The sequence below is a fragment of the Drosophila santomea genome, chromosome 2L (assembly GCF_016746245.2).
Source record: "Drosophila santomea strain STO CAGO 1482 chromosome 2L, Prin_Dsan_1.1, whole genome shotgun sequence".
NCBI lineage: Eukaryota > Metazoa > Arthropoda > Insecta > Diptera > Drosophilidae > Drosophila > Drosophila santomea.
In genome coordinates this window covers 5975954-5995689 of record NC_053016.2, presented here as the reverse complement: position 1 = coordinate 5995689, position 19736 = coordinate 5975954, and the positions used below count along the sequence as shown (strand labels likewise).

General features: G+C 45.8%; 5 protein-coding genes across 8 annotated transcripts; 2 read left to right on the top strand and 3 right to left on the bottom strand.

The window, feature by feature from the left end:
* Window positions 1-25: 25 nt before the first annotated feature.
* Window positions 26-14835, bottom strand: LOC120443827 (trifunctional purine biosynthetic protein adenosine-3). 2 transcript variants are annotated; one of them, XM_039623176.2, is made up of 7 exons: window positions 8886-9290; window positions 4402-4649; window positions 3692-4341; window positions 3408-3633; window positions 2746-3167; window positions 1638-2687; window positions 26-1546 (listed from the first exon to the last, which is right to left on the bottom strand). In XM_039623176.2, the coding sequence occupies exons 1-7, from the start codon at window positions 9060-9062 to the stop codon at window positions 258-260; spliced, it is 4062 nt and encodes a 1353-aa protein (XP_039479110.1). In that variant the 5' UTR covers window positions 9063-9290; the 3' UTR covers window positions 26-257. The 2 variants fall into 2 exon arrangements, with proteins under 2 accessions (XP_039479110.1, XP_039479111.1); XM_039623177.1 differs by lacking the exons at window positions 3408-3633; window positions 3692-4341; window positions 4402-4649; window positions 8886-9290 and adding an exon at window positions 14830-14835 and having other exon boundaries at window positions 1638-2695; window positions 2853-2857.
* On the top strand, window positions 6811-7698 carry LOC120443831 (pupal cuticle protein). Its single transcript, XM_039623182.2, has 2 exons — window positions 6811-7013; window positions 7091-7698. Exons 1-2 carry the CDS (start codon window positions 7002-7004, stop codon window positions 7634-7636), a joined length of 558 nt encoding a protein of 185 aa, XP_039479116.1. The 5' UTR covers window positions 6811-7001; the 3' UTR covers window positions 7637-7698.
* LOC120443828 (synapsin-1) lies at window positions 10207-12747 on the bottom strand. The gene is made up of 3 exons (XM_039623178.2): window positions 12087-12747; window positions 11550-12016; window positions 10207-11181 (listed from the first exon to the last, which is right to left on the bottom strand). Exons 1-3 carry the CDS (start codon window positions 12138-12140, stop codon window positions 10581-10583), a joined length of 1122 nt encoding a protein of 373 aa, XP_039479112.1. The 5' UTR covers window positions 12141-12747; the 3' UTR covers window positions 10207-10580.
* Window positions 12903-14313, top strand: LOC120443830 (mitochondrial magnesium exporter 1). Its single transcript, XM_039623181.1, has 4 exons — window positions 12903-13285; window positions 13345-13777; window positions 13840-14016; window positions 14081-14313. The coding sequence occupies exons 1-4, from the start codon at window positions 13169-13171 to the stop codon at window positions 14251-14253; spliced, it is 900 nt and encodes a 299-aa protein (XP_039479115.1). The 5' UTR covers window positions 12903-13168; the 3' UTR covers window positions 14254-14313.
* A 2643-nt stretch (window positions 14836-17478) lies between the features above and the next one.
* On the bottom strand, window positions 17479-19608 carry LOC120449919 (ras-related protein Rab-30). Of its 3 annotated transcripts, none has more exons than XM_039632622.2 (2): window positions 19215-19608; window positions 17479-19155 (listed from the first exon to the last, which is right to left on the bottom strand). In XM_039632622.2, exon 2 carries the CDS (start codon window positions 19082-19084, stop codon window positions 18413-18415), a length of 672 nt encoding a protein of 223 aa, XP_039488556.1. In that variant the 5' UTR covers window positions 19085-19155; window positions 19215-19608; the 3' UTR covers window positions 17479-18412. The 3 variants fall into 3 exon arrangements, with proteins under 3 accessions (XP_039488556.1, XP_039488565.1, XP_039488548.1); XM_039632631.2 differs by having other exon boundaries at window positions 19223-19608; XM_039632614.2 differs by having other exon boundaries at window positions 17480-19155; window positions 19289-19607.
* Window positions 19609-19736: the final 128 nt, after the last annotated feature.

Sequence of the window (19736 nt, the reverse complement as noted above, 5' to 3'; positions counted from 1 at the left end):
TTTTTGATACGTAAACTAGTTAATCTGCTTAATCAAACTTAAAGTTTATTGATGTCTTTTTGTAAATAGTTATTCATATAAAACGAACTGCAGTCTTAACCTATAAAAATTGCTAGGCAACTAATTAACGCCAAATTTTTGTTGAAAGTTCAAGATTATAATTAAAACTAATTCGAGTTGTGGAAGCATAGAGTGCTCTATAGACAAACTCATCCCTGGTTGTTCCATTCAAGTTGTCAGGTTTCATAAGCTAGCATTTACTGGCTGCTGCCTTCCGGAGAAATAAGAGCTGTTCCATTGGCCAACAGAGCCAATGCTCTTGGAAAAGCCCAGTGCTCAGCCTTGTGGATGCGTTGCGTCAGCGAATCCTCGTCATCATCGGGCAGAATGGGAACAGCAGCCTGAACAATGATCGCTCCCGTGTCCACACCCTCGTCCACGAAGTGAACGGTGCAGCCGGACTCCTTTTCGCCCGCCTCCAAGGCCTGCTTCTGGACATGCAGGCCCGGATACTTGGGCAGCAGCGAGGGATGGATATTGACGAGCCGTCCACGCCACTCCCGAACGAATGGAGCACTCAGGACACGCATGAAGCCGGCCAGACAGATCAGATCCACGCGAGCCGCCTTCAGATTTCGCGTAAGCTCCGCATCGTAGACCTCTCGGCTAGCGAAATCTCTGTGGGAGATGACCAACGAAGGTACTCCCGCTTGCGTGGCGCGTTCCAAACCCAGAACACCAGGCTTATTGCTGATTACCAGCACAACATCGGCATGGATACCCTGTGCCGAGTCGCGTGTTGCATCTATTAGTGCCTGCAGGTTGCTGCCCGTTCCCGAAATGAGTACGGCAACTCGTTTCCGACGCTGGGAGAGCATCTTCTGCGTTCTGGCCAATGATGTCTCAAAGTTTTGGACCACCACCTGCGGCTTCTTCGGATCCTTGCGCGCCACCACCTCACCGACCACTGCTGCTCTTTGTGGATAACGCAGCTCCTTGAGGACGCTCTCAACTTCCGTGGGGGCCACCACCAGAACCATACCCAGGCCGCAGTTATAGGTGCGCTGCAGCTCAGTGGAACTGATATTTCCGGCCGCCGCCAGCCAGGCGAAAACGGGCGGAAGCTGGAACTTATTGGCATCCAGGCGTACGGCAAGATCCTTACGCAACACGCGCGGTATATTCTCACTTAGGCCTCCTCCTGTGATGTGGGCTAGTGCCTTGATGCCGTGATTCCCTCGGGACAGCAGACTGGACAGTGCCTGAACGTAGATCTTGGTGGGCACCAGTAGCTCCTCGCCCAGCGTCTTTTCACTGAAGGGCGCCTTGTCATGCAGACCCAAGCCCACGCGCTTCAAGACGGCGTGGACCAAACTGAACCCGTTGCTGTGCACGCCAGACGAAGGTAGTCCAATGAGCACATCTCCTGACTGGATTTGCTCCAACAGTGGTAGAATTCCGGAGTGTTCTGCTATGCCCAAGGCAAAGCCAGCCAGATCATAGACCTGCGGTTCGTACAGGAGCGGCAGAGCAGCACTGTGCGAATCTGGAGGAGATTAGGCAAGAAGCAGGTTTCATTTAAGAGGTACTCATGCAGGTACATTTATATTTTTTTCAAGATTTGATTACCAACTTACCAATGAAACTGCTGTTCGCCTTCCTGGCACCCTCTTGGACCCCGGAGTGCACCTGCCTGGCCAACTGCTCCTGCCAGCGTCCGCAGGCATAGTAGCTTGAGAAACTGATTGGCTCGGCTCCGTTGCAGAGGATGTCGTTGACGCACATGGCCACCAAATCGATACCCACGCTCGTGTTGCGATTCGTTTGCTGCGCTATTTTCAGCTTGGTGCCCACACCATCGGTGCCCAGGATGAGTATGGGGTCCTTGTATTGGATGGGTATGCGCGTCAGCCGGCGTCCAGCTGCGTTTTCAAAGCACTCCTCCCGAGGAGCTGTCGAATCGGGATTGGCAGGCAGCTTTTTAAGCTCTTCGGGCAGTTCGCGCTCGCCGAGAGCACCGAACGGCGAGGCCACCTTCTCCAGTTGCTCCACAAAGTTGCGCACCTTGATGGGAGATCCGCTATCCTTTGTCCGCCGCTGCAGGACACCCAGCACCTTGGCTCCTGGTAGGGACGTTCGCCACAGTTGACTTGTCTGGGGCAGGATCAGAACCATGCCGATGCCGCAGTTGTGCCGCTCCAGAAGTGTTTGGGCACTCAGCTTCAGCTTGCCGGCCAGCCAGCCAAAGATTTTGGGCACTGGGACGGCACCGAAATCCAGCGTTGTCTCGAATCCTTCGGGCAGAAGACGGAGGACATCGTTGAGCAGACCATGGGTCACGTGGCCCACCGATTTGATCTCGTCTCCTTTCTGTAGATGAGGCAACAGCTGCTGGACATACAGTTGCGTGGGTGTGGCCAAGACATGGGCCAAGGTCAGCCCATCCTCGCCTCCGTCCACGGGAGAGCGCTCCCTGAGATTCACTTTGGATGCCGCCAACTGGGTGAGTATCTCATTAAAGCCGGCGCAATGGAGTCCCGATGATGGCAGACCGATGACCAGGTCGCCCGGCTGGTACAGATCGAAACGGGGTAGGATTCGAGATTGCTCCACGATGCCAACGCAATAGCCAGCCATGTCATGCTGGCCGGGTGCATAGAGAGAGGGCATCTCGGCCGTTTCACCACCTGAAGAGGTATTTCAAATTAATCCATGGAATTGAAAGCAGTTCGGTCATGTTCTCACCCACTAAGGCGCACCGCGCATCCCGGCAGCCATCCGCCATTCCCTTGACCAACTGGGCGGCCAATGGGACGTGCAGCTTGCCACAGGCAATGTAGTCCAGAAAGGCGATCGGCTCGGCGCCCACTTCCAGGACATCGTTGGCAGCCAGTGCGAATAGGTCGTAGCCCACATTTTCGTACAGTTCGTGCTCCAGAGCAAGCTGGATCTTGGCTCCGACTCCCTGGGTGGCCTCGGCAATGACTGGCTCCTTGTAGCTGAGCTCCTTCAAGCGGAACAGTCCACCAAATCCACCCAAGCCCCCAAGGACGCCCGGTCGCTGGGTGCCGCGGGACAAGGGCTTGATGCGCTGCACCAGTGCATCTCCAGCATCGATGTCCACGCCGCTGTCCTTGTAGCTCAGCCCCGCGCTGCTGGCACTGGCACTACGTATGGATAAGATATGGAAGAAGGTAGTCGAAGATGATAAGTAGGTTACACCAAATAGTTTTGTTAGAAAATGAGCCATGAATGGGGAGCCTAACTTCAAACTTTATACTTCATACTTCAAATACTTCAAACTATATAATGATTCTTAGAATGTTTGTCTATCTCAATGCGTGCTTGCTTTATTTGAACTGAGTCTTGATGCGTGATGATTCACCATATTTGATTGCTATAATTACATTTTGAACGCCTTCTGTGCAATGTCCGTTCGATACTGCGCTCCAGAGCCCGAGAAGGTGATGCTGCCAGCCAATTTGGTGGCCTTCGCAGCGGCCTCCTTCAAGCTGCCGTCCAGGGCGATGGCGATGAGGACGCGACCGCCATTGGTCAGGGCTTCCTTTTGTGGATTCACGGCAAGGCCGCTGTGAAAGACTAGTTGGGTGGGCGAATTGGCAGCCGGAAGTCCTGGAAGTGTAATAAAAGCAATTAAGAGGCTCTCCACTGAGAGTGGTCGTTAACTTACCCGATATAATGCAGCCCTTTGTGGAGGTCTCCGGATAGCCAGCACTGGCCAGGATGACGCCCACGGCACTCACTCCATTGCGCCATTGCAGTGGAATCTTCTCCAGCTGTCCGCTGCAGCAGGCCTGCATCACCTCGAACAGATCGCTTTCGAGCAGCGGCAGAATCACCTGGGTCTCGGGATCTCCAAATCGGCAATTAAACTCCAGGACACGGGGACCATCGCGTGTCAGCATAAGTCCCGCATAGAGCACGCCCTGGTAGTTGATCCTCTCCTTGATCAGACCCTGCACGGCCCGCTCCAGCACGGCCCTCTGGACCAGCTCCAGTGCCGGCTGGCTGATCAACGGACATGGGCAGTAGGCACCCATGCCACCGGTGTTTGGTCCAGTGTCGCCGTTGCCCAGTCGCTTGTGATCCTGTGCTGGCAGCATGGCGCGCACGCTTTTGCCATCGGTGAAGGCCAAGACGGATACCTCTTCGCCTTCGAGCAGCTCCTCCACCACCAGCGTGGCACCCGCCTGTCCGTACTTCAGCTGTCCCAGGATCTCGTCCACCGCCTGGCAGGCCTCCTCCGCATTGGCGGCCACCACCACGCCCTTTCCCGCTGCCAGGCCAGCCGCCTTCACCACCAGAGCTGGATACGGAGCGCTATATTTTAAATATATTTTAAAATTGTTTCTTTTAAGGATTAGATGGTGGTGTTTATACCTCCTGATGAATGCCTTGGCCTTTTCCGTGTCCGTGAAACTCTCGTAACGCGCGGTGGGAATCCCGTGGCGCAGCATGAAGTCCTTGGCCCACTTCTTATCCGCCTCGATTTGGGCGCCTTGCTTGCCGGGTCCAAAGCAGGCGATTCCCGCGCTCTGCAGCACATCGCCCAGACCCAAAGCCAGGGGATCCTCGGGTCCCACAATCACCAGGGCTATCTGGTTCTCATTGCTCCACTTTGCAATGGCCTTTAATAAATGGATAAAATTATATATAAAATTAATTCATTTCTAAAAAGTTTTCAATTGAATGATGAGAAAGTTACTTCTATTTGTGCAGTGATTCATAATTTCGTAACAAATATAAAACCATTTATTTGGATGATTCCAGATCATCCACAACAATAACAACCCGACAGGCTGGTTGTGATGAAATATAATCGAATAACCGATGTTTAAATGACTTAATTGACATTGTAATCGCATTTACAACTGATACGCTGATAAATTCTTGCCAAAAAGATATCATTTTGTGCGATCCCCCAGCCAGAATGTCAGAATTTGCATTCTAATCGTGTTTTGTCTCCGAAAGCAATCATCAATTTTGTGATCATAATTGGGTTTTCCAATCGAACCGGGGCACGATCAACTGCAACTTCTTGGGATCCTCATTGTTCTCGGTTGTTTTGACTTTTGGCAACCACATTCCAAGTCAAAGATAACACTCCTCTAAGTACACAACCGGTTCCAGCGTCAATTTGTCGCCAAAACACTACGAGTAAATGCCTTCCTAATTGTTTTGCCATTAAACTGGGTCTGTGGGTGCATTGTCTTCGCACTTGGCGGATGCACGGCGATGATGAACTGACTCAGGCGCCAGCTATGTCAGCCATGTCAATAAACCAAGTTAATCCCAGCTTGAACGCTGGTCCGGTTTCAGATTCGGATGCGTAGCCCGTCGATATCGTTACTTAGCTCTAATTCGGATTGGCGCCAACGCAGCGTCGGATTACGCCGCTCCGGAGAAACGTGTCTCGATTGCACTGGCCAGCGTTCCAGACCATTTAGCACCTGGGCAGCTCATCCCGATTTCCTTAACCCCCGCATTGTCCATCCGGTTGAGCGTTTCGCCGTTCCGTTTCCCAGGGTTCAAGAACGTTCACACGGCATGACGCTTTTATTGGCCCATTTGGCTTTCCAAATGAAGCGCGATTTGGCAAACCCGGCCAAGGTTTTAATTTCCCGTTGCGAAGGAGCGAAGGTTGCGGCGATGAGCTTATGACAGATGGAAGAAAGATCAACAACTTTTATATCTTCGGTATTTCCTCTTTTTTTCTTGCTCAGTTCTGGCAAGACTCACATTCTCCGACTGGCTCTACCCAAATTTGGCTAGAACGTATTCGACTTTATGCTTTACAGAGTGTGCTCATGATTTACTGTATTATATGCAAATGAAGTGCGGGTGAATGGGGATGTGGGGATCTGGCCATCTGGAGGGGGCGGCAAGTCTGGAGCGGAATGCTGCCACATTTGTCTGCGGATAAGTACGGAATTAGATACGCTTTGCTGAATTAGTCGGACGGGTTTTTTTTTTGAGATCTCGGACAAAAAGAAGTATCATCCAGGGGATAGCAGGAAACTTCGGCTCGTCTGCGTTGCTGCCAAGTGATTGAATTATATGCTTGATGATAAAAATCCAAAGATCATTTATCAGACTACCTATGCTTATGCAATTTCCAAGAATAACCATGCAAATAAAGTGAGCAAAAAGTTGAAGAAGTAATTAAGCTTCATTAGACCAAGTCAATAATCCAAAATTGGCATTTAGGCTGTAAAGCATTACTTAATTGGAAAGTCATTTCCTTTGAAACAAAACTAATTTACTTTTTAGAGGGCATATTACAAACAGTCTATCAGTAGTATATGGAAATTCCAGACATAAATTTCAGCTTAAATGACTGTTATTAAATTAATTTTGTTAATTTCTAGTGCATACTATCAATCATTGAAAAAAAACAAAGTTACATTGACACATCTTAACCACAGCTACATACAATATGGTTTTTACGACAGTGCAGTTCAACGATCGTTATGGTATTTAGAGCTCCTTGAGATGGTAAGTCGAGCCGGGCAATATGGGAATTTCAAGATCAGCCACAATACATATCAAATTGTAAGTGCCCCAACCTTCGAGTAGGGGATAACCATTCACGAATGTTTCATTTAGGTTTCACTCGGCTTTCCGTTTCGCCGGACTCCAGCAACCCACACTTTGGGAATTGCAGCGGCGACAACGACAAATAACGCCGTTGATACCTATATAAAATATAATTCCTATAAGAAATAAAATCATTTTATTTATGACTGACTAAGGCGACCAGCGGCGATGAGATGATGTAGATGGAGACGATCATGACGATGGCGATTGCGATGGCGCTGACGATGACGAGCGGAGATGGAGATGGAGACGGCGACGGCAACTCGGAACTGGGTTTCCGGGGCGAAGTATTGCCAAAAATCCGCTGGTGAGCGGTTGGATATAAAAACGAAAGCATCCGAGAAGCAGGCAAGCAGTTTAGAACCAAACTCGAACGCGACACCATGTATTTGCTTGTAAGCCTCAAGCTGGCAAAAACGGATTCACCAAAATGGATTACTATAATCGCCTATCACTCCCATCTCATCCACAGGTGAACTTCATCTTCGTAGCGCTGGCCGTGCTGCAGGTGCAGGCTGGCTCCTCCTACATACCGGACTCAGATCGCAACACCCGCACCCTGCAAAACGATCTGCAGGTAGAGCGGGATGGCCAGTACCGGTACGCCTACGAGACCTCCAATGGCATCTCCGCCTCGCAGCAGGGATTGGGCGGTGTGTCCGTGCAGGGCGGCAGCAGTTACACCTCACCCGAGGGCGAGCTCATCAGTGTGAACTATGTGGCCGATGAGTTTGGCTACCATCCCGTGGGTGCACACATACCCCAGGTGCCGGACTACATACTGCGCGCCCTGGAGTACATTAGGACGCATCCGTACCAGATCAAGGATTACTACACCGGCGAGCTGAAGACCGTGGAACACGATGCCGCCGCCTTCAATGTGTACACACGCAACATCCAGGATCCCACCACCCCGAGATCCCGACCGAGCACCACACCCAAGACCATATACCTCACCCATCCGCCCACGACCACGGTGCGACCACTGCGCCAAAGACGAGGTGCTTCGACCCACTGATGAGCGATGGTCGATGGTCGGGCATCATTTGCTGGAAGGGAAGGGGCTGGTCTCTTGGAAGTCCGGCGGGCGAATCTGTGAATTTTGATCTAAACAATTAATTAAGCCACGAACAATAAATAGAAGCGCTAAGCAAACGTAAGCTAAAGTGTAAAACGACAACAACGAGTTGCCATTGTTAATCGATCTGTCGACTTGTCTTCTGGATATAATGGATCACATTATGGCTTGGCATAAACAGTTTTGGGTATTTGATTCTGTTTATGGAACTGCAATTAATTCGATTTAAAGGAAGTCTATGCCAAGCAATTTGACTGAGTGTTAATAATTGAAATCGGATTTAAGATTCAGAGGAATCTTTTTAAGCTGTTGAACCAATTTATATTATATATATTATATTATACATTTATATTTTATATAAATTTAATATTAATGAAAGGATCGTAAAGGTCGCATTTGAAACTCAACATTTGAAGAAACAAAAAGTGGAAGCCCCAATTTATAGCTAATTTTAGTATATTCTTAAACAGCACTTTCAATTGATGTTGTTTTTGCATCTGCTACCTGCTATAATTAATTAACCCAAATGAAGCGGATAATTTATTCAAACTGGTTTTTGGTTCACTTTCAGTTGTAGTTATTTTTTTGGATTCCATTATTAAGTAATTTTGTGTTGGAATTTTTTTTATAATTTTTATAAAATTAAAACAAATATTAAGTTGTCAGCAACAAGTTTTAAATAATTGATATGTTATATTTTTGTAATCTAAAACACATCTACACTATATATTACAATTATTCGCATAATTGAGCTGTGCATGTGTAGTACAAAACCACTTGCACACGTGGAATATTTATAAATATATGTATGTACATTTCCCACAACGAGATAGAATAAACCCACAACCTGCGCTACACACATCACTTATCAGCCAGACGTGCAATCGCGCCCCCATGGCCCACGTAAGGGTTAAGGCGCCGCGTCGATCCGCGCTTGGATGCAATGAAACGCTTTCCCAGCGTCTTGATTACGTCTTTATGGCTGCCGCTTAGCATAAGGGTTCTCTACGAGCATGGAGTGCGTTCTTTACCACGACCAGAAGCCATAAAAGCGGATGGATCACTAGATAACACCATAAAACGGCAACCAAACGCATTAAATGCCGAAAAATGAACACACACACTTGCACTTGGGAGTAACTTTGCGAACCGCACGAAGGTCGCTCCAAGGTCGGAGTAACGAACCTACCTCGAAATCCCCAGGATGCAAGGTCTTCGCATCCAGATTCTGGCACTTGTCCACCAGCTGGATGCCATGGCTGCCCGGCAGTGCGTAGATTTTAGCCACTTTCGGGGATTGCGACAACTTCCAGCAGATCGCGTGCTCCCGACCGCCGCTTCCAATTACCAGAACGCGATGCGACATAATTCCGCCGGAGTGGAACAGTTCAACGCCAGTGAACTAATCACGCTTGCAAAGTTCCCAAACAATAACACTATAACACTATAATGCGCACCCACGTGTTGTTGAGCTCGACGATCAAAATCAAGAGAGTGAGCAACGCGAGATTCAGTGTTTCAAGCCCGTTTCGGTTTGGTTTCGGATCAAACCGCTCGGTTCGACGCCTCTGCATCAACTGAAGTCTGGACTGGAGAGGTTGGAAACGCCTAGGCCTACATAGGTAGACGAGTATGTATGTGCATAAATGTATGTGAATGTGAATACCCTAAGCATGTGCGATTATGTTTGTGTTCAGGTACGGGGGCTGATAAGAACGCTTCCAGTGGGTTGCTTGCACTCGTTTCTACACAGACGAAAATAAACCAGCTGGTAACAAGATTTCTCATAAACGACATAATATAGATAGATACGTTGAGTTAGTAAAGTAAATAAAACTCCCTTTAACCATTTAAAAGCTCAACAAACAAAACAACTTGTGCATGCGCTAGCATTTTCTCCCAGTGCACGCGTCGCTGTTTCTTGTTTTCGGCCAAGCGATCGGAAAAGTTGCGAATAAATAACAAAAACACGGCGATAGCCTTTCGGGACCCCTGAAAAATCAACGATCTCTGCGCTGGGGGTAAATGGAGCAGTAACTCAATTGCATTCCCCTTATCACGATCACTTTGTAAATGGAGGTGATCATTCGAAAGTTCTGGAAATTTTCCTCATATGTACCCACTTTTATGCGATTTAATGGATCAGCTGTATGCTGAAAGCTCTGCTTAAACATACATAAATCTAGAGTGAAAGCTCGAAGCTGAACGAGATAACTCCCCGGCAAAGCTTTTACCATCTGAAATTTTGACTTTCTCTACTATACACGCATACATATGAACATATATTGAAAAAAGGCTCGTAATCCTTTAACTTTCAGCACAATAAGTCAGACAGCAGAAACAAAACATCACTATTGTCATTAATGAGTTCGAAAACAAGTCGAGTTGGAATCAACAGCCACTGATTAATTAGGTATTGAAAAGCAGCGGGCAATAAATAAGATCGAATCTCGAGCTCAGTAATTTCAGGGATCATTGCACCGCTAAAAAAATCATAATCTTGCATCACATTTTAAAATTACCGTTTCGTTTTATTAGTATGCATTATACAAAAATTGTGTGGTGTGAGTTGTAAATTTACAAAATATCTACCATAGTCCGTCATAAAATTTGTTTAAGATAGTTGTTGATGCTCGGGTCTATATCGGGGTATATAGCCAGTGGCTAGGGCAACGAAAACCGCGCCACGCCACATCGAGAACCTGAGTGCAAATGTGTGGTGGCGACAAGGAATCTCAGAATCCCAATGCCTTGTGGGTTGCGCTTTTTCGCTTGATTTTCATTTTTTTTTTATAGAAACATGCATTTGGAATCGAAGTACCAAGATGAAAATTAGATTAGAAGTTATTGAAATAGACAGGACCCTCTCTATCGCTGCAGTCTGTTACCGGCGCATCTGAAAGCCAATGGAGCCATTCGGGCAGGGACCCTTGGGCAAGCGCAGGACTAGGTCGTTGAACGGATGCGGATGCTGGCCGAGCTGCTGCTGATTCTGCTGCTGGTGCTGGTGCTGCTGCGGCGACTGCAGCGACTGTTGGCGCAGGAGGGCAGCGGATACTGAACCGCCCACAACAGGTGACCAGCTCTGCTGTGGATTGGGCGAGGACTGGGGTGGCACCTGAGCCTGCATCCCAACACCGCCCATTCCCGCTCCTACGCCTCCGTACGGCGGCAGCCGTTGGTTGAAATGATTCTGAATCGAGGGCGACTGCTGCTGCTGCTGATGCTGCGGGTTATGCGGATAGTAATAGTTAAGGCCAGGCTGATTGTGCGGCCCCTGGAAGTAGCTGTTGTAATTATTATACATCGGCGTCACTTGGGACATTTTCGGTGCCGAGCTCGAACGATGCATTCCGGCTGCTGGATGGCTACTATTGTTATTGATTACGTTGTTGTTGCTGTTAGCAGATGGGGGAGTGGCAGGCGGCGCCGCGGCTGGGGGAGCTCCACTGCTGCTGTTGACAGCTGGCGCGCTGGGAGTGGTCCTAAAAATAAGACAAATATGTGGACAGTTTTGATTAAGATGTCCCTATAAATTTGATCCAATTCTTTGCAATATTTAAATGTCAACAAAATATTCAGAACGTGGTAAATTATACATTTTATGGAGTAATTAAGCAGTGACCATTGTAAATAGTTACCTAAAGACCTATCAACTTCCGAGTGAACATTTAAAATAGCTCGCTAATCAACAAAATATAAACTATAGTTGTTTCTGTCTAGATAAATGAGTAAGTTAATCAAGTCCCTAAGTAGATCATATTTGTATTCATATTAATAAACTTCATTTAGTAATGAATAATAAGTTTGATAATTAAACGAACTTTTAGCCTGGTATATTATAATTACTAACGGTTTGTCATCCTCTGGGTTTTTGGCAGCGCCCAGGATGCGCAGCCTGGCCTCAGCGTACTCCTGTTCGCGCTGCTTGAGCGTCTTGATGGGCTGCTTCGGTCGCATCCCGTTGGTGTCCCGCCGCTCCTCCGCCTGGGCGGGCCGTCGCAGTATCTTGACGGTTTGGTTGCTGGTGGGCGTGGAATAGGTGGCCGAATCATAATCATTAGACGACTTGTGCAGCACCATCATGACGGGCTGCTGCTGCTGTGGCAACTGGGTAGAAGGTTCTACCTCTGCTGGCGGTGGTTGGGGCTTCCGTGCAATGGTGATCTGTCTTGGAGTGGGATTGCCGCTCCCGCTACCACCGCCGCCGCTGTTCAGGATTTGTGAGGACTCCTGTACGCTCTGCGGCCGTTGGAGCAATTTCATTTTGTGGACAGGTGGATCGCTCGCCTGCAGCTTTGTTTGCAGAGTCAGGGAGAGCTAGGGAAAAATAGAGGGGTGTTCCGTCGGTTATCAAGTAACATGTTCAATCACGTCGCGTGGCACTCACCCCAGCCTCGTCGATTTCCTCCCAGTTGTCTAACACATCCTCGCCATGGGACATCGTTTAACAAAGCACGTTGCTGAATTGGTGCTAGAATATATACTTCGGGTTTCGTGTTTGCGTTTTCGCTCACTTCCTTCTCTTGCGCCTGCTGCTGCAGCTCGCACTCTTACTGATACATGATTCCTTTGCACTTTTATCAGACATAAGTTATGCGTATGTTGGCAACCACACTTTTTTCACGAATTTCGCACCCAAGAACCCTACTGAAAAAAACAAAAAACAATACGCAACAATTTGGCCTGCTGCTAGTGTCGTTCTCGTTGTTGTTGTTGTGGTTGTTCTCAGTGGGCTGGTCTTCTTCTTTCTCGTCAGGTCACAGCAAAAGTGACAGGTTTCGTTCTTTTCCACGGAAACTGGGAAAGTGGTTCCACTGTACTGGCCCAACCCGCACTGCGCCAGAAGATACTTGGCCACCCACTTTTGCTAGCCACAATTGTTAACCATTTGCTTTTAACGCTTTATTAATAAAAGAAGTGTGTGGCCGTCGCCCGCGTTTCGCTGGGAATGTCGATCGAAATTTGGAATCGTGCTGTGTTAATCGTGTGCTAATCGATAGGCTATGAAATCGAACGGGAAATTTAAAATGTGTGTGGTTATTTCATGTAAATATCCAAAAATTCATTAAATTTGACAATATTGTACAGGGTGAACTTTTAAGTTGTTGGTTTGCACGATAAAGTATGAATTTTTACTCAGCACCAAGAACTGCAATCGATAACTGCATGTTAAGGCAAGGTTAGGCGTATGTTATGTTAACATGATAACCAAATCAGCTGTTCCCTCTGCAATTTTGGGAAGGCTAATGAAATATTTGAAATAGATAAGAGGCACAATTGATCATGGAAGTTATAATACCGCGCCATTCGGAACCACATATCATTATCATAGGTCAGCAACCGCGCAGCAAACAGATTACCAAGCGATAGCAAACATCTGGAAGCCAGCGATCTTAAAGCACGTGTGTGTTTCATTCAGAAGCTGACGGAATTTATCGCCGTGTTTACGTAAATAGTTTTAATTTCGCAATGGAGGAGGTCGAAATCACAACGCAAAAGAAATCCAATCCCGTAAAGTCCTTTATTGCGGGCGGAGTGGGAGGCATGTGCAATGTGCTCGTTGGCCATCCCTTGGACACAATAAAGGTGAGCTCCAAAACTCTGGTTCTAATGAAATGGAAGTAATGCTTTTGGTTCCATTCCAGGTCCGTCTCCAAACCATGCCCACACCTCTGCCTGGACAACCGCCGAGATACAAAGGAGTCATAGATTGCGCCGCCAGGACATTTCGTCACGAGGGTGTCCGTGGATTCTACAGAGGAATATCCGCTCCTCTCGTGGGAGTAACGCCCATCTATGCCGTGGACTTTGCCGTCTATGCGGCGGGTAAACGATTGTTCCAAACCGATGACCACATTCGGCTCACCTACCCACAAATCTTCGCCGCCGGTGCCTTGGCCGGAGTTTGTTCCGCCCTAGTCACAGTACCTACCGATCGAATAAAAGTCCTCCTACAGACGCAAACCGTGTCCAATGGACCTCTCCTCTACAATGGAACCATCGACACAGCTGCAAAGCTCTACAGGCAGGGTGGCATTAGGAGCCTCTTTAAGGGAACATGCGCGTGCATTCTGAGAGGTAAGCTATTAATTGATTGATTAACATCGCCTGAATAGTAATTAATACTTTGGCATTCGCAGACTCGCCCACCGGTTTTTACTTTGTCACCTACGAGTTCCTGCAGGAATTGGCCAGAAAGAAGTCCGCCACCGGAAAGATTAGCACCACATCAACGATACTGTCTGGCGGAACGGCGGGCATTGTGTTTTGGACTTTGGCCGTGCCGTTCGATGTACTTAAAAGCCGTCTCCAGTCAGGTGAGTCATCCAATCGCAAATTGTAAATGTATTAGCAATGATTTATAAATGCCATTAATTACAGCACCTGAGGGCACATACAAACATGGCATTCGTAGCGTTTTTAGAGACCTGATGGCCACAGAGGGTCCAAAAGCTCTATTTCGCGGAATCCTGCCAATTCTACTTCGTGCCTTTCCCTCCACTGCAGCAGTTTTCTTCGGCGTGGAGCTAACCAATGATTTGTTGAAGGCTTAAATTTAAAAATTTGTATTTAAGAAAGGCTGTTTAGAATATTAAATATTGTTTACATAGTAATTGAGTTTAGTTTTTCTGGATTTCTGTTATTATTTAGCCAAAATGTTTTTAAAATTAGCTATGAATGAAAGTTCTACATAGCAGAGTTTAAGAAACGTCAAAAATAATAGATTAAAGGGTCCCCTAAAATTCGATTTAATGCTTGCTTAAATTGTTTATTGCTAAGAGTTTGAGCAATTATTTAAGCCCATTGAAAAAAAGCCCATTCATGTAGATAACTATTACTTTACATGGTAGAGTATCTTTACGTTTTAGTTTGGTTTCGATTCTTTTCAATGGGAAGACGATATGCAATCGATAGTTTCCAAGCAGAACCGATCGTCTATTTTAAAGGGGAATTCACGGAGGGAAAACAAAACCAACTATTGCTTCCAATCAGAAGAAGACTACTTGCAGTGAAATAAATATAAAATAAAGAAATAAATAAATTTAAAAAAAAGTGAAATAAATTGAAACTTTTAATAGAGTGGAATTTCAATTAAATTGAAATCGAAAGAATTATAATTGTGATTTCACAAGAGCACGTATATAAGCGTATTTCCCGTCTTATCAGTTTTATTGCAGCGGCAATTTGTGTGTCTAAGCTCAATGACTAATCGCAAACTAGATACGAAAGACTAAGCTAAAATAAATATGACCTCACAAGGAGGAAATAGATCTCCTAACCAGCAGCTTAATATCACTTCATATAATATCAGAGGCTTGGGCGGCAAGCAAAACAATGAGGAATTTATCCAATACCTGCGAAACTTTGATATTTTCATTTTACTTGAAACACACACCCTTCCAAATGCCACAGCCACCGAAGAATTCAAGCGGCGGCAGCCCGATTTTACTTTTTTGCATTGGAAGGATGCCAAAAGGGAACTTCGTCATGGCAGAGGAATCGGTGGGTGCATCATAGGGATTCGGAAATCGCTCAATGAGCTGGGAATAAGCCACTCAGTTGTGGAAATAAACGATTTAAAGATTCTGCAGATCAGACTGGGTGATAGAAAGCTAAATATTATTCCACTTTACATCCATACCTATGGATGGGAGAAGGAATTCCGGCCAGTGAAGGAGGCCTTTGAAAACCAGGAGGTGCCCATGAATAATGTCATAGTTATGGGCGATGTGAATATCCGAATTGGGGAGTTCAAACAAGCCGTGGAGCCCAATCAATGTGTGGCCAACAAAAATGGTCGAAAATCGCATGACAAAAAGTTGGAGAGGGCAGGAAAGTTTCTCACCTTTTGCATCAATAACAAGCTACAAATCCTGAATGGACTGACCCACGGGGATGCAACAGGTAGCTACACCTACTTCAGTAATCTGGGCAACTCCACCATTGACATAGCCGCTGTGAGCCAGAACTTGATGACCGCCGTCTTGGACTTCAAGGTGGATAAGCCGGAGAGGGGGCAGACCCGACATGGATCCGACCACTTGCCCATCTGCCTGCAAGTGGACCTCGAAGTGCTGCGAAACTCTCAGTTGGCCAGGGTATCACCAGTGCGACCAAGAGGCAGTCACACTGCGCCATTCGATTCCAGCATCGTGGTGAACGAATCCAGTTTGGACGCTGCCATAACAGTCGAGGAAGTAGTACATGTTCTTAGACTCGGATCTTTTCCCGAGTTTTCGACGGGCGTAATGCAGGATATCACCCGTCATTGCAATGCTATTTTCAACGCTACAAACAGCGAAAGGGACGATATCGTTGGTGCAAATATTCCTACATCGTCGGACATCACAAGGATTCTACTACAAATAGTAAAGTCAAGGATGTGGAGGTGGTGCAGGCAAAACCGCATCTTGAGTGATTCCCAGACTCGGTATGCGGGAAAGTTCTCCAAGGTGGATGCGGTTTACAATCTCAGCGCCATTGCCAAAATCAAACTGACTGATAAGGGCACGCGAGTTTACGCTTATCTCGTTCAGTTTGAATCAATAACTTCCGAAATGCCCGCGCTTCTGTGGACCAAACTTCAAAGTCTTGGTGTCTCGTCGAAAGTATTACGTTTTCTAAGAGATAAGATATGCGAAAGCACTTTGCGAAACTATTTTCAAAACGACGGCGCTATGGCAAAACTCCTATTCACGCTGTATTTGAATGATCTTCCCGAGGAATTGAGGGGCGGAATCGTCATCGATGGTCGCCACTTAAACGTCCTTATGTACGCAGATAAGATCGCAATACTTTCTGAATGTATCAACGATCTGCAGGACATGATCGACCAGCTGGAAGCCTACTGCATCAATTGGGGCATGGTGGTGGACATGGACAGGTCCAAAGTTATGGTCTTCAGGCGCGGTGGACGGATTTCGTTTGTTGAGAAATGGATTATGGGAGGAATGGAGATCGAAACCACTGCCAAGGCAAAGTTCCTCGGTTTTCAGCTAACAACTACAGTGTCCAACAAACAACAAGTACTCATTATGATTGCAGACGCCAAAAGTCGGCTCAACTATTTCAGCACATCTGAAAACTGGACGAGATTGATGAATCTATACATGGCTCAAATGTGGGGATGCGAACATTTCAAGCAGATCCAAGCTCTGCAACGCTCTTTTACACGAAATACTGGTAATGAGTGTACCAACCTTAACCATCTCGCACTTGAGCTTCATTTGAAATATATTGAAAGACTTCATTTTTCACACAATGAAAATTCGATCTCGCGATTTCTAACTCTTAAAGTAAAGGATATAAACATCCTGTGGGCTGAAGAACTGAATAATATTTGCACTCCCTATAACTTAAGGTGGAAGAGCTTTTTGAACTCTGAACCGGAGTGGAGTGACTTTTCTGCGAAATTATTAAGCCGCCTAAAGGAACCCTGAAATCAAAGGGAAGTTTTTTTTTAATGTTTATGTTATGTAAAAAGCTTTTTTAATTACTGTGATATTTATGTAATAAAGAGATATTCCAATTTTTATATCAACAACTTTTTCAGCAATATATATGTATATAGTTTATATATATTTGTAAGTTATAATATATTATATTTTTTGTATAAAGTTTATATACTTACCAAAATATTTAACTCTGTTTAAAAAAGAAACTATAAATTTGTTAATAAATGGTCGAACAATAATTTGAATGTTTTTAATTAAAGATCAATTAAATAAGTACACTTTTGTAGTTTAGTTTTATTAAGTTTTTTTCTTTTTATTTAGCATTCTGGTCTATTCATATTTCTAATTCTTAATTTTTGGAATGTCATAAAATCACCTTAAACACTATTACGAATATCATTTAAAAATCGCATTACCAAAGATTGCACAATAATCATAAAAATATGTAAAAATAATTGTAAATAAATATGCATTATTGTATATGTATACAAAAAATTCAATATATAAATTACGCAATACTCCTTAGGAATCAATCTAAAAAAAAAACTCAATAGTGTGCATAGCATTTTTGATATCTTAAATTCTTCATAGCATTGGCTGTGATGCTCACTTGGTAAAGGATCCATAATCAGATCAATACTTCTATATAATACAAATCAAGAAAATCAGGCGGTCATAAACACCTCCAATGGAGTTCTTGTAACACAAATAATTAGCATCCTTAGTCATTGACAGCTAGTTTCCAATAGGATCTTAATCGTGATAAATAGTAAATTAGTGTGTGTTTTATAATCAATTTGTTTTCCGTGAAACGAAGAGGATACAGATTTAACAACGAAAAATCAGTTTTTTAGTCTTGGAATTTACACAATATACCGCAAAGCATCAACAGAATATCACTAGTAGTGTTTAACTATAATAGATTAGTTGCACAGTTTCCAGATCCATTTGCACATTGCATTCGAAATGTTCGTTATTTTGGTAGTTTAGTGAAAACGATGAAAATTGCTTCAAAAACTGTTACATATAAAGGCTTTTGAAGTCAGTGCTTTAACAATCTAAAAGAAATCGTTACAAGGGCAAACGATCCTAGTCATAATCATGCTCATAAAAACAAAATATATGAGTAACCGAGTCGTATAACAAATGTATGCGTTAGAATGCGGGAGCGTCATGGTAATAAAAGATAACTGGAATATCACGATAAGTCCTTAACTAGTTACAGATTAGCTGCACAGTTTCCAGTTCGGACTACAGCTCAGCCCGCTTGACTAGAGTTGGAGCCGCCGCTGGCGAGTCCGCCACAGCAATTGGTCTGCGCTGCCTTGGCACTAAAGCTCCCCAGGCCGATGGAGTTGCCCTCCGATTGGCGCTGGGCGGCCGCCGCTGCGGCCGAACTACTGCCATCCTTGCTTCTAGCCTGACCAATTAATTCGGCGGCAATTTCGTAGAACAACCGCTCGACATTCTCCGCCTCCTTGGCGGACGTCTCCAAGAAGTACATGTCATGCTGTTTGGCGAACTCTTCGCCAATTTGGGTGGGTATCTCTCGATCATCCCTGTCCGTCTTGTTACCCACCAGAATTTTGAGTACCTTGGAGTTCGCGTATTCCTGGATCTCGCGCAGCCAGTCTGGTAGGCAGTCGAATGTGGGCTGGCAGCTGATGTCGTACACCAGTATCAAGGCGTGAGCCGATCGATAGTAGCTTTGCGTAATGGATCGGAACCGCTCCTGGCCGGCGGTGTCCCAGATTTGTAGCTTGATCTTCTCGCCCTCCACCTCCACAGTCTTAATCATGAAGTCCACGCCAATGGTGGCACCCTGGCCAGGTGGAAACAGGCCCTGAGTAAAGCGGCGCACTAGGCAGGTTTTTCCAACACCAGCATTGCCAACCAGGACGATTTTGAACAGGAACTTGTAGTCCTCCATTGGGCTGTGGCCAAAATGGGTTGATTTTTGGGGTATTTGAGTGGCTGGGTGTGGGAAAGTGTGTGTGTGCTCTGCGAAAGTAGACGAAAGTTAGTCGGAGTTTAGACACACCTAGTCAGCGACGCGTAACGATTATACTTTGATGGCTGGTGGTGGTTCGTTGGATCAGCTTACGCCATCCCCAGCAAAGACAACGCCTCTCACCTGTGGCTCACTTGGGGCTCTATCACTACTTGGGCAGCAAGTTGGGTGGTTCCAAAGGCTGTTAGCCTTGTTTTTTTGGCTTATTTGGCTAAAAGATGATGACTCAACAGCAGCTGTAGGTGCTTGTTACTCGCTTATCTATGCAAATCGGCCCAAAATCCATTCAGCAGGGTTTCGACCGGTTCACTATGCTTGGAAATTGGCAATCAACTGGTTGCATGCTGCCGCATTAATTGCCAGCCTTAATTTTGCTTATGTTTACCAACAGAATTTTGCTGTATTTCGACGTGATGGTATTTGATTAGAGATGTGAAAAAACATCCATTCTCTTAGCGATACTTCCCGATGATTTTCTTTGAATCGATGGTTTTGGTTTTGCAAAACATCGGATGATGGTTACAAATTTTGTTGAAAACTATCAAGAAATCGAAGTTGAGTTGCTGTTCTA